This window comes from Corvus brachyrhynchos, unplaced genomic scaffold (genome assembly GCF_000691975.1).
Source record: "Corvus brachyrhynchos isolate BGI_N302 unplaced genomic scaffold, ASM69197v1 scaffold279, whole genome shotgun sequence".
Taxonomy (NCBI): domain Eukaryota; kingdom Metazoa; phylum Chordata; class Aves; order Passeriformes; family Corvidae; genus Corvus; species Corvus brachyrhynchos.
In genome coordinates, this window is record NW_008246060.1 from 1,226,553 (window position 1) to 1,239,857 (window position 13,305).

At 42.2% G+C, this 13,305-nt stretch overlaps 2 protein-coding genes across 8 annotated transcripts in view; one reads left to right on the forward strand and one right to left on the reverse strand.

Annotated features, from left to right (window-relative positions):
* The window catches only part of RUFY2 (RUN and FYVE domain containing 2), a 29,157-nt gene extending 23,932 nt beyond the window's left edge, over positions 1 to 5,225 (forward strand). The window contains exons 14-17 of the mRNA XM_008642743.2: positions 413 to 507; positions 1,800 to 1,848; positions 2,752 to 2,829; positions 3,636 to 5,225. Of these exons, the coding sequence (XP_008640965.1) occupies positions 413 to 507; positions 1,800 to 1,848; positions 2,752 to 2,829; positions 3,636 to 3,779 (366 nt within the window). The 3' untranslated portion in view covers positions 3,780 to 5,225. The remainder of the gene's footprint in view (positions 1 to 412; positions 508 to 1,799; positions 1,849 to 2,751; positions 2,830 to 3,635) is intronic.
* Positions 5,226 to 6,856: 1,631 nt separating this feature from the next.
* HNRNPH3 (heterogeneous nuclear ribonucleoprotein H3) lies at positions 6,857 to 12,849 on the reverse strand. Of its 7 annotated transcripts, none has more exons than XM_017746315.1 (9): positions 12,685 to 12,849; positions 12,013 to 12,151; positions 11,281 to 11,468; positions 10,787 to 10,873; positions 10,348 to 10,475; positions 8,966 to 9,101; positions 8,669 to 8,749; positions 8,497 to 8,583; positions 6,857 to 8,230 (listed from the first exon to the last, which is right to left on the reverse strand). In XM_017746315.1, exons 1-9 carry the CDS (start codon positions 12,800 to 12,802, stop codon positions 8,217 to 8,219), a joined length of 978 nt encoding a protein of 325 aa, XP_017601804.1. In that variant the 5' UTR covers positions 12,803 to 12,849; the 3' UTR covers positions 6,857 to 8,216. The 7 variants fall into 7 exon arrangements, with proteins under 7 accessions (XP_017601804.1, XP_008640969.1, XP_017601803.1 ...); XM_008642747.2 differs by having other exon boundaries at positions 6,857 to 8,195; positions 10,348 to 10,463; positions 11,326 to 11,468; positions 12,685 to 12,848; XM_017746314.1 differs by having other exon boundaries at positions 6,857 to 8,195; positions 11,326 to 11,468; positions 12,685 to 12,848.
* Between the last annotated feature and the right edge of the window lie 456 nt (positions 12,850 to 13,305).

The following is a 13,305-nucleotide window of genomic DNA, read 5'->3' on the forward strand; positions in this document are numbered from 1 at the left end:
ATTTAGTCCTCAGAGCAGAACTCAGTACTTTGGATAAGGAAAAATGAAATAGTTGTTTTCCCTTCTCATTTGTGTTGAAGGCTCTGCCTTCTCAGTGTAGGCCAGAAAGTGCTTCAGCTTTTCTCTGACTCCATACCCATGGCTCTCTAGTGGTCTTGGGCTCTCCAGTCAGTTGGGTTTATTTTCTCCCTCGAGTGGGCTACAGAAGCAGAAATGCTTCTTTATCTCTTGGGGTCTAAGAGAGTTTAATCCTGAGCAGTTGCTGTTCAGGTTGGATTTGGAACCTTAATAGTGTGAGGGACCTGGCTTTCTCAGCAAGAGCAGCTTCAGTAGGAGCAGCTTTCTAGGCAGTAGGGCAAACACAATTTGAGAATAATTTGGTTTAATTTTATTTTGTTTGTTTTGTTTTAAGGAATTCCTTAAACTTCAGGAAAAGAACAAGCAACTGAAAAGCATATGTGAAGACCAAGAAGCTGCTCTCCAAGAACTGGCATCCAAGCTGAGCGAGTAATTTCATTATTCATGATCATTTATACATATTATTTTTGTCATGTAAACTTGAATTAAGAAAAATAGTGGGACAGTGGTCATGCATATTAGACAGTATATGACAATATTATTATCAGAAGTCAGTATGTCTAGTTAGGTCAGGCCTGTTAATTTTTATTTTTGGCTGGTGGGGTACCTGTAAGTTCCTGGGTAAGGACAGTGCTGTGAACAGAAAATCCTGGTTTGAAGGGCATTAGGCTTTGTTCCGCAGTGAGAACAGTTGCCTGGTTTGCCATTTGTGGCAATCCCAGAAGAGCCTCAAGGAGAAGGTAACAGCTCTGGCTCCAGCAGGGCAGTGCTGATCTTCTTGAGCCCCAGCCAGACACCAAGCCCCACACAGCTGCCCACTCACTTCCCCACTGTTCGCACCAGGGAGAGAGAATTGGAAAGGTAAAAGCTGGAAAACTCATTGAGGGTTGAGATAAAGACAGTTTAGTAGGAAAAAGAACAGCCACACTTGCAAGCAAAGCAAAACAAGGAATTAATTCAGTGCTTCCCATGGGCAGGCAGGTGTTCGACCACCCCCAGGAGAGCAGGGCCCCATCACGTGGAATGGTGACTTGGGAAGACAAAACTCCATCACTCCAAACCTTGGCGTGCCCCCCCACCCCTCTTCCTCCTCCTTTCCCCCACTGGATATACTGAGCATGATGATCAGGTCTGGAATGCCCCTTTGATCAGTGGGGTCCTCTGTCCCAGCTGTGTCCCCTCCCAGCTTCCCATCACCCCCAGTCTCCTCCCCAGCGTGGCCCTACAGGGAGCAGAAAAGGCCTTGGCTCTGTGTAAACCCTGCTCAGCAATAACAGCAACATCTCTGTGTTATCAACCTGTGTTCAGCACAAATCCAAAACACAGACCCTGCAGCCCCTGGGAAGGAAATGAACTCTATCCCAGGCAGAACCAGCACAGTCTGTAGAGGATGGAAGGGGTCACCTGGCCAGCCCCACTCTCCTTATTTTTACGTGGTATTGAGGTTTCATTTAATCATCTCTGTCTTCTCAGTAGTTCTGCTGTGATTTACGTGGCCTTTGATGCCCTATAGAATAACTTTGTGTGTGTCTCCCATGACTCAGTTCTCAGTGGGTTGGCACTGGATGGCTGTGGGGAGGCTGCTTCCTCCATGATGACATCATGTGGTCTTCTTCAGAGGACTTGGCTTAAAATTTTTTAAGTTCTCAAACCAGGTTTTTAAGTTGTTAGAGCATAACTGACCATGTAGAAGTTTGAAACAGCATTATCTTATTCTTTAGATCAAAGCTGAAAATAGAAGATATAAAAGAAGCGAACAAGGCATTGCAGGTCAGTAGCATTTTGAGAAAATAAACTTTTTTTTTAACTGTTCTTTTTGAAATCTTTCATAAGCTTGAGAAGACTTCTCTCCAAGAGAAACTACTCCAGAGAGACTCATTGTATGATTTCTCCAGTGGGAGAGAACCACAGACTCCCTGTAACCCCCTGGAAAAAAGCCTTGTTTGATGCACAGCTATGCATTTTGGCACTTTTCTTGCCATGGCACACACCCTTCTCTAATTTACAGAGTGTATCTGGGACAGAATGTGTAGCCAGCTGAGCTTAAACAGATAGTACTCCTCAGTGATCAATAAATATTTGATCATCCTAGGAAATAAGTAAACTTGTAGCACCAAAGCTGTTAAAATGTGATGTGTAATGTTGACAGGTTTGGGACTTTATAAAGACAGCAGGGAGCACTTGAGAGCAGAGATTTTTGTCTGCACGTTTGATAATCTGGTGTCACCTGGTACATTACTGCAGTCTGAGTAAAAGTGTCTGAAATGGTTGAGCAGATTCCTGGGTTTATTAAATGGTTTAAACAGAAGGAAATTGACAGTTCTTGATACTGTCCTGGTTGGTTTTGGTTCCCTGCATCCTGAGGACTGTTCCCACGTGATGAGCAGGGACATAGGCTTCACTCTGAGGCTTGGATGCCTTACTGTTCTTCCAGCTCAGCCATTTCCCAGCTTTACTATGTTCTCTTTGCACCTATGGTCTGTCTTGGCCCCTAAGGTTTTGCAGTGTTTTGGAGCAGTCCTGTGCTGCTTTAGAGTGTCTTTGTGACATTACACTGGTCCCAGGGCACTGAGCATTCAAACAGTGAATGTTCTGCTCTTGGTTTGTCTTGTCCCCTGGAGCTCAAAGTTTAACTTCATCAGATACATAAAATTATGATAATTTTTTCTCCAGGGCCAGGTTTGGTTGAAGGACAAAGAGGCCACTCATTGCAAGCTATGTGAAAAGGAATTTTCACTTTCCAAAAGGAAGGTAAAACTTAAAATTTCTCCCAACTTGTTCACAAGTATTATGTAATTATTAATTATCTTAGAGGTGTGGCATGAAATGTCAGTGATCAGGTGAATGTAGAGTTATTTTTCAGATGTTTTTCTAGTTCTTTGATAACATACAATGAAGCTGGGCCCTAATTTCAAAAGAAACACTGTCTTGGTGAAGTTCCACAAAGCAGCTTAGTTAAAAATTATTTAACTACTTTGTGGAATTGTTATCTCAAACTCTTATCAGCTCTGGCACTGTTAGAATTTGACATGTGTAGAAGTCTTTTTATGGCATTTTTTATACAATAGAGTAAGAAAATATGAGTTTATTGTCATTTTAAAGTAAAATGTGACAATAATTTCCATGCTTTATTAATGTGTGCAGGAAGTTTTCTTTACCTTTCTATGTTAAATCTCAATTACCTACCTGACAGAAGCATCCACTGTTTTGAATATCATTGTTCATGCTGTATTTTTATGTAGCAGAATATATTCTTAATTCAGGTCTTGAATAAAAACTTCAAAGCATATATATATATACATATATATATATATAATGTGGTCCTAGACAGACCATGTATCTGTCTGTGGTGCAATCCTAGACAAACATCTGTGTAGGATTGCATCATAGTTTGGGATGTAGATGAGTTATCTTTTGCAAACCAACTCCATTCTCCGACCCAAGAAGTGAAAGGAACTACATTTTGGATTGCTTTGTGTGTATTGGTTGTTGGTATCCAATTACCAGGTACATTTCTGTTGTAAATTTAAATTTTTAATCTTCTGCCCATTATTTAGCATCACTGTAGGAACTGTGGGGAGATCTTCTGCAATGCCTGTTCTGACAATGAACTGCCTCTGCCCTCTTCACCAAAGCCTGTCCGAGTCTGTGATTCCTGCCATGCAATACTTATACAGAGGTGTTCTTCTAATGTGCCATAAGATATTTATAAATTCTGGTATTTAGCTCATCCTGTAAACACCCACTAAAGAGTGTACAGCAGTATTTCCAGACTTTCAGGTAAGCAGTGTAGAGTTGCAATTTCGAGGTACTGTGGATGAGTTACTGCTCTGCTTCCTCTTGAAACAAATGCAGAAAATGGGACCCAAATGTAGAAAATGCACCTATAAAAAGAAAAAAAATCCAGATGCCAAATGGCTCAGCAGCTCTTCTGTGAGAAAGCAGGGCAGTTTATATGGGAGACTCAGTGTCAATGTGTATTGGATGAGTATTTTAGTTGTTAAGATGATCTGGAGAAAGGTGATACTCTTACAGGCTAATGTGCCACAAGTTCAACCTAATCCTGCCACAGAGTGTGCCTGTAATAGGCTGTTGTGAAGCAAAACCATGCAGTAGCTGGTTTTCAATTGTACTGGAAAAAAGTATGGCAATTAATGCAGTGGTCTGAGAAATTATTGCCAAATACCGTGTATTAGTTTACTTCATTACCAGGATTTGATACATCCAAGAGTATTGCACTGGCAGCTCTGTTCTGTGCAGTCACAGGTGTAAGGGGAGCTTTTGTCAGGCAGGGAACAAACAGTGCCTCAGGGCACTTGCTGAAGGAAGGTGTGTTTTGCTGAATGATTTTTTCACATGAACTATTAATTTGATATATCTGTGTTTCCATTAAAAGGGAGCTGTTCATCACAGACCTCGTCTGACATTGTCTGTAACCTTGAACAAGTCTCTGCATTATTTTCATGCAAGTCATGCTCTCAAGCTTGTCCGTGTAGTCACTGCATAGCTCTAGAAACCACCTAGAAAGACTGGGATTAAATACTGGGGACCACATCCTTTTTGTGTTGGACAGGAAGGTTCTTCCTTGTTTTGTCACCGTCTTTCAGAGTTGGTTCCTAAACTTCATGTTTTTGCAGAGCACTTTAGAGCCCTTCTGAGTCTAACTGCTCTTGACACGGTAACTTTTGCTGGAACAGAAAATCCTTATTCTTTCCGTAGGCAAATAGAAATAATATCCTTTGATAAACTGCCGTCACTTCCACCTGACTGCACTGCACCCTCTTCCCTTTAGCCACTCCTAGGATGGGCTCCAGCCCTCTCCAGAATTATCAGCCCCGTAGTTCCTTCAGCCATGGGCTTGGAGTAGCATTGCTGACAGCAGAAGGGAGGCTTGCAAACAGGTCTTTTAGTTGTCCTTGCACTTTGTTTAGCTTGGCTTTGTCTCTGAGGATAGGAATTTAGTGAATATCCTAAAAGCTAACATAGCTATTCTTTTCAACTCCTCAGTGTAGTTGCTTATGTAGCTTTTGTAAAGAAAAATGTTTTTAAAATGACGTGATGTAACCTTTTGTAAAATATCACACAAATACTTGTAAATCTGTAAATAACTTTTGGAAAAAAATAAATTTAAGTAATCTGCAACTTAACTAAGAGAATAATGTTACTTTATTTAAATTTGTAATTCAGAGTATTTTATTTTATTATGACTTGTTCAAGTTGCTTAGAAAGCTTTGCCTATGCTGGGAAATGGGGTACTCTGCTAAAGACACAATCAGCTGCTGCTCACATGCTTCCTGAGTGTTTTCAGGTGGGCTGTATGTGGGGCATGGAGGCAGTAGGGTTTGGTGTAGGATAGAGATGGTAGGATAAAGCTAATCTGTACTGCTTTAATAAGTAACTTGTCAAAAGGTATGCAACTAAACAGAAATAATTTAAAATAGGCAATCTTTTAAAATAAGAATATCGTCCATTTCCATAATGTGCAATAAATTAATTTCTGTTGCTTAACTGCCATCTTTTCCTCCCCTCTGTGCTGCCCTATTTGCATGGGAAAAGTGTGTAATTATTCAGATTGCTGTTACTGACTGCAGGTAAGACTTCTGGCTTGAACAAAATGAATGCTGGATGTTCCATGTGGTTTCATTTCCCTTGGCATCAAACTACATACCTGGCCTGCTTTTAAGGTTTTTGGACACCACTGCGATTAATGCTGTATCTTCTTCGTCTTTCTGTAAAACCCTGCTCTTGATTCCAAATCCTTCTCACAGTGCACAGGACGAACTGTGGGGGTACCCATGAGAGCCTGGAACTGTTCAGACAGGATCAGACCAGCATTTTATTCCTCTTGGGAAATGTAGCGACTTCTGCTTCCCTGCTCTGGGGGCATTAGCAAGCACCCGGAGACAACCCGATGTTCCTCCTGCTGCTCCCCGCGCAGGGCTCGAGGGTCTGACGGACCGTGTTTGCTCCGCCTGCCCGGGAGTGAAGGGATCGCCCGGCCCTTCCTGGCAGCCCTCACGTGGCCGCTGCACAGGCGCTTCCCGGCAGGAGCGGAGCGCTGCAGCTCCCAGCGCTGCCAGAGCCGAGGCTGTAATTAATACACGGCCATGAAACTACCCCGGCCTCACGGACTGGGCAACCTCTGCTCACGGCTCTCAGAAACGATTCCTCTGCCCTTTAAATGCTGCTTCAGGGAGCTGAAAGGCTCGAGGCCGAACGCTGCTCTCGTTAAGGGTGAAGGGACAGGGCGGGCAGGCAGGACTCGCTGTCCTGCACAGTGCAATTGCGTTGGCTGGGACTGAAGAGCAGTGGTCTCTTTGCAGATTGCCTGGTTGTACAAAAGAGCTCAAAGCACAACCCCAGCCTGCTCTCCAAAGGCGTCAGGGCTGCTTCTCCCAAGATGGAACCCCAGGTGTTCCCGAGCGAGGAGGCGCTGCAGAGCTGGCAGGATTTTCTCTCTGCTATACCCACGGTAAAAACCAGCTTCCTTCAAGTGCACCTTTCCTCCACCTTCCTGTGAGGTATTTTTTCCTGCAATTGAATTAACTCTGGTCTTACCACTGCCACTTGGGCAACACCTCAGCTTCCCTGGCAACAGACCAACAACCCCCTAGGTCTGAAGAGCGATAATGGTTCAAATGATTAAGAACTCTTTTTCCCTCCCCTTCCTAGCCAGCACTGCTCCAGTGCTTGGAAAGCTTCCTATGCCAGTTACCCTTTTCAGCTCTTCCAGTCCCTTTGACACCCATTCTCTAGTGAAATAAATTCCATTCTCCTCTCTCCCACAAGAAGACATTTATTACAGATATAACACAGTACTAGCAAAACAGGTGACAGACTTGCAATACCCAAGATCACATTTGACATTTTAAGGGAGGCATTGAGGACAAAGCAGTTAATTGGGGAGATCACACTGGCTCAGAAGAATAAATACCTTTTTCCACTACACATCAGGTATGTTAAGTGTCTTCAAACAGTAAGTTTCTTACATATCTTACATGTCACAAATGCACAAGAAGTTTTATCAATGTGTTTGGGTTGTGTGTTACTGAGCGAGTATTGGGCCTATAGATGCTTTAGAGATCTTGGCTTCTAATGAGCTCCTATGTAGAATGGCTTGGCAAACTTTGAACAAATACAGACAAATCATCTCCGTGCAGTGAAAAAAAAAGCTGAACCGTGTTTAAATACAATAAATTCAAGAAAGAAAAGAAGTAACTTGCTTCCAAATCCCCCACGTTTCCTAAAAGCGTGTATGTGAAAAAAAATACTAAGTAAAAAGCTTCAAATTAACTAGTATTTGACCTATGTCATGTTAGCTAAAAGCTGTGCTAGTGTTTCAGTTTGATTTGCAGGTTACATGTGTGAAATGCAGGCTCTAAAACACTACAGCAATGTGTGGGAAGAAACGCAGCTGCTTGGTTGGTGGTGTGGAGGCAGAAAATGGGTGCTGCTCATTTACACAGGTGTGCATTTGCTGGGGGGTGCTGGCAGCAGGAGGAAGAAGCCAGAACAATGCCTTTGCGCCTCCACAGCTTTATGCCGTGGTGCAATTATTACATACAACTTATCAAAAGGGTTTAGGAAAGTCATTACCAAATAAACTAACCTATTCATCTACCTTTCTCCCCTTAAACAAGTAAATGTTTAAATTTGTTCACTAGACCAAGATTACACAGAACTGAATCAGTGTTCATAGGAGTTACAGTACAACCACCTTTATGGAACCATAGTACAACATTTTAAACCGACTGTAGTCTTGAATATGTAATACATCCTTAGGAGTAACTAGTATAAAAAGTATCAACATCAGTGGTTTGAATATAAAAATTTATTTAAAGTCAGAGTATGCAACAAATAAAACCTACAGAAAACAGATTTTCCCATCACAATCTGTTGCTTACCAAATAATATTGTGAAAACACATTCCTTCAGTCATTATAAAGTTCTTAAAATACAAAAGAAATTAAGTTTTGTAAGAAAGTCTAGTAGACCAGAGACTGTTTCTTCCAAGGTGTTTTGCAGAAGCAAAGCTATCCTTCAATACATCCCACGCCATCCTCCTCCACCCATACTGCCTTGCCCATAGTATCCTCCACTATTTCCACTGCCACGACCTGCAAACAATTGACACAAGGTCACGCATACATACCTTAAAAAAAGAAAAAATGGGATGGGTAATACAGAACAATTGACCGAAGATGACAACTTACACTAACAATACTCCAGCACTACTGCTCTTAACCAGCATTTGCTGCAGTAGTACAGCGTGTAAAGTCCCCAAAGATTTAGTTACAAAAAACCACTGCTCCTCCTTCTTTTCTCCCAGCCCAAAGCCCACCACCCTTGCCCCCTGTCTGTCAGACAACAGATATTTACAGTTTCCACTCAAACATTTAAAAGAGAACTTGTACTTACTATATCCGCCCAAGCCATCAGGAGTTCCATATCCGCCACTGTAATTGCTACCCATTCCCATTCTACCAACAGAGCCATAACCTTGATCTGCAAAGCCAGGAGGGCACCATTACAAGCTTGGAACTCAACAGACTTGGCAAAAAAATCAGCTAAGTGTGCAATTGATGCATACCCATTCCATCTCTGCCATAGCCTCCCATTCCAGAGCCACCTCCAGCAGTGGAATTCAGGAATAGTTCAATATATCGATGCTCTGTAAGAAGCAAAAAAAGCCTCACTTTGTATTTTATTTCCCAGACCAGAAGCAGAGATACAAAGCAACTCCCCTTCCCCCTACAGGTAGCAGACAGAAGGCCACGAACAAGCAAGTCTGCAATGTGGTAAATGGGGAAAACCTTAGGGTGGATCTGCTGCTCAATGCCCTGCTAGAGGCTGGCCAAACGGCAGCATCAGGGAACACGACACTCACGCATGTGATTCTTATCCTTGGACATCGCAGCTACTGCATCCTCATGTGTTACAAATTCCACATCTGCCTCTCCCGTAGCTCTTCCATCTGCTCCAATATCAATGTGAACTCTTATAGGGTTCAATGGTGAGAAAAACTAAGGAAAAAACAAAAACCAAATTGCGTTAATGTAGAATTCAAGGCCGGGTACTTTGTATCCGTTCCCCTGGTTAGTGGTGCATTGCATCAATTCAATGTCATCCTGCCACATAAATTTAATCACTAATTTCTCAAGTATTACTTAGTGATTGTGGACATTCAACATCAGGTCAACCTACGTTTACAATCCATTATTACTACACAGCTTGGAGCGCTGCAGCTACAGAGCCTGAGGAGCTTTCTCTGAAAGCAAAGATACAAACAACTCCTACCCACACACACTGCTCTAAACAACACAAGTCAAATGCGACACCATCCTGGACAGGAATATAATCAGTTGGTTTTAATTTCGCTCGGCTTCTTCAGATTTCTCAACGCAAGGATTCATTCATGGAATTCAAGAAAAGCTGCCTGTCAATCAGACTGCTCTTCCTCACTGCTCCAGATCAAAGCCTGACTTTTAGCCCTTGTAATAGTCTTTCCCCTAAATGAAACAATCAAACTGACACAAGAAAATACACCTCCATTTAAGTAAACCAACCCACCCACAAAAGAAAACAAACACAAGCTTAAGAATGGAGTTCTGTGTATATAATATATACGTGCAACTAGCAATATAGTCTCTCTCCAAGGACATGCTATGTTAAACCAGGCCTCGTCTCCCAAAAAAACTTCTTCCCCTACAAACAATGCATCTGCACTGACACAAGAACACATTCGCAAAACCCTGCGGATGTGCTTTTATCTATCACCCTGATCTCTTATGAGTAAGGGGAGGGGTACAGTCCTCTCCAAGCCAACACAGCTCTCTACAGCCTTCCCACCCTGTCCCTCCTGAAATAAAGTCTCAGGTCAACAAACAAATACGCAAAACTAAGCAATCTAAGTTTCACATCTTCTGTCATTTTCACAAAATCAGATAAGCTTAAACAAATTCTGAAGGCCTTAAAATGAGGATACTGATTGCAGCAACTGTTGTCTCTGCAATACACCTTTTATGGAAATGAAAAGAGCAAAGAGTGCAAGGATTAACGTTAAATATAGCTTTGCTGACTTCTCTGGTAATCCCACCTCGGACAGTAGCTTTATAAAAGCTCATTCACTTTGTGCAACTCACGTGAAGGGCCATGGCTTTAGTCAGCAGATGTAGCAGTGACTTGAGAACTCTCCCCGAGTTTGGACTAGGACAGATAGGGACATGCACACTGCTGGCATGAGGAAGCCCTTTTCCCCGTGGTACTTACGTTAGCAATATCGTTTTCCGTGGCTCGGAAAGGCAGCCCTCTCATGTGAACAAAATGACCGCCACCATGGAACCCCGACCCTGCATCTCCAGCTCCATAGCCATGTCCTCCCATGCCTATTGGAAAACCCAAACCAAAAAAACCCACACACCTCTAAGATCATGAAAAGCCAAAAGTCATCACTACTCTTTTTCTGAAAGCACTGAATTATACCACTGAATGCACGGTGTTTACACTCCCCATGTATCAACCCAAACCTTACCAGAAGCCCTCCTAAGCAATCTATTTACCTTTTCTTACGATTCCCCAATCCCCTCCCCTTTTTAAACAACCTTCTTTACAAAATAGAATGAAGCTATTATTTCTGTCTTGGAAATACTGTGTCTTGCAACTCAAGTAACAGGAAAACCTTTTTAGACAAACTATTAATTTCTTTTACCTCTCCCATCCCTCATTCTGTCGTCATAGCCGTCGTTTCCATAGCCATAGTTATTATAGCCACCATAATCATCAAAGCCACCATATCCTGTGCAATGGAGAGAAGGAAAGGAACGATCACATTACTGCTCAGAATTCACAGAGAAATGCACACACAACACTCAATTTTGCAGTCTTTGGGCACCCAGCACTTTGCAAACAGCCTCTGCAGACTGTCAAACCTGGATTTCTGAACACGGTGCAAAAATACATTTTTTATATAACAGAGACTAAAACATGCAAACGGAGAGATCAGATTCTGCTGAAAATAGCTCCCTTATTATTTACGTTCATCTTAAATACTAAGCCACACGTTTTGATATATACATACAAGTTTTTTCAGATAAATACATCAAACCTAATGGGCATTACAGCTACTGCCATTTCTTATTTCTTGACAAGTATGTCAGAAACATGAAACTGCCAACAGAACCTGTGTTCATTAGATGAACATACCACCGTCATATCCACCACCTCCTCGACGCATTCTGTCATACATACTTCCACGCCCAGCTCCATAATAACCCCCTCTTCCTCCTAATGGTCTATCATATGGTCCAGGTCGCTGTTGTCCCATCATTCTTCTTGGCATGTCAGAGAATCCTCTGATTTCGCTCTTACTACTTTTGAAGATTTCAATATATCTAATAAAAGAGGATTTTCAAGGTACCAGTAAGAACACAGGCAGAAGCAGTCTGAATTTTACAAAAGGCCATACTACGTTTTCTAGAACTAAATGTACAAGCCAATAGTAGTGACTAGAGATACCATACAACTTAAGTTTCTCCTCAAAACTGTAAGAATCTTAAGTGTATTAAAAAAACCCACTTTACAGTGGCAGAAATTACTATGTGAAAATTCTAGCTGTACAAATTAAGCTTAAAACATGTCTTTCCAGTATGAGAAACATACTGTTGAAAAACAATGTCTGGCTATAGCAGCATTTATCACAAATTACCCTACATAAGAACGATTGAAACAATTTTCTGAGTTTAGCAAACTACCCAGTGCAATACTGTCTCCCCCACCCCCCAAATCTACTGTATTTCCCAAGTTAACTTAGGATCAGTTACAAAAATTCTTAAAAACAGCCAATTCCCCAATGGTCCCCAACCCCCCAAAAGCATTACTGACCCACAACCCCCAAAAAATAAAGATTTAACACCATCCCAAACTCTCCATCCCCACCTGTGCCCTATTCTTTCCTTGTGTTTCCCCAGAGCATTTTCTGCTATCTCCTTTGAAGCAAACTGCACGAAGGCCTCCCCTGTGCTTCTCCCCTGGTAGTCCAGCGTCAATGTTATCCCATTTGGCACGATTTCCAACCCTTTAACCCAAGGACAAATAACCCCGTCAAGGGGAACAGTGTTAAAGGCTGAAACATTCCCATCTGTAGCAAATACTTAAAGCATATCTAAACAACAACAACGAAAAAGAAAACCACCTTGTTTCCCCCATCACCCAACAATTTAAGCCCATGATCTTTCATTAAACATTTATGGATTTAGCCATACTTCTTTTCTGTTTAGACTATGCAAAAATACAACCACCTAAGTTACACGAAGAAAATATAGCTACCAATCAAGCAATTTAACTGATCCAAATGCTAACATTCAGGTTACCCCAATATGCACAGTATGTTTCCCACCTCGACTAAATTAGATATATTCTGTGTTCTACTACATCTGTGGTTATCTATGCTTCATTTACAGAACATAATTCTTACTTAAGACAAACTCATTTAGCACAATCCCTCCCCATCCACCCCATTAACAGGTATTAAACGTGTACAAAACATTACATAAAAGATACAAGAAAACTCTAAAGAAACCCACTACACTCCGACTATACTGGAGGTACCTTGGAAAAACTGAACAATCTCTTCTTTGCTGCAACCAAATGGCAGGCCTCGGAGTCGTACCACTGTTCCGTCATTGGTTGTATCATTGGGCCCATTGTGTTTTCCACTCCAGTCCATCTTTTATTTAATTTAAATCCTAAAAAACCCCAACGAAACAGAAATTAAAAAAACCCACTGAGATTCCATCCATGCTTAAGTTCCTCCCTTAAAAAGAAATCTGGTGGGTTTTGTTTATTTAGATAACTAGCATAATGGATCATGAGCTTTATTTCTGTTCCCGATTTCAAACTTTGCGTCTAAACATATCCCAATGGTATCTAAAGCCCCCACCACGGGGATTTAAGCCCTGCCACTGGGGAGCACCGCGTGGACGGCGGGCAGCACGTGGGCAGGCACGGCACGTGAAGCTCGGCATTTACTAAGAGTACATTTCACATCCGCTCCGTAAAGCTTTCTGGGTTTTTTTTTTTGGTTGTTTTTTTTCTTGGAGCGTAACAGTTGAGAAAGGGGCTGGAACCACAGGGCCTTCCTTTGTCTGCCCTCAGCCGGGGGCGGCGGGGGAGTGTGCGTGTGACGAGGGCGTGTTAAGGGGGGGGCACCGCCACCGTCCCACAAAGGGA

What these genes read in the sequence shown, in the direction of transcription:
- HNRNPH3 (XM_017746313.1), bottom strand. Translation starts at nt 12,802, where the DNA reads ATGGACTGGAGTGGAAAACACAATGGGCCCAATGATACAACCAATGAC. An exon ending in CGGAAAACGATATTGCTAAC is followed by an intron (nt 9,102 to 10,347) that starts GTAAGTACCACG and finishes TTTTTTCCTTAG; the next exon opens with TTTTTCTCACCATTGAACCC. An exon ending in TGATGGCTTGGGCGGATATA is followed by an intron (nt 8,196 to 8,496) that starts GTAAGTACAAGT and finishes AATTGTTTGCAG; the next exon opens with GTCGTGGCAGTGGAAATAGT.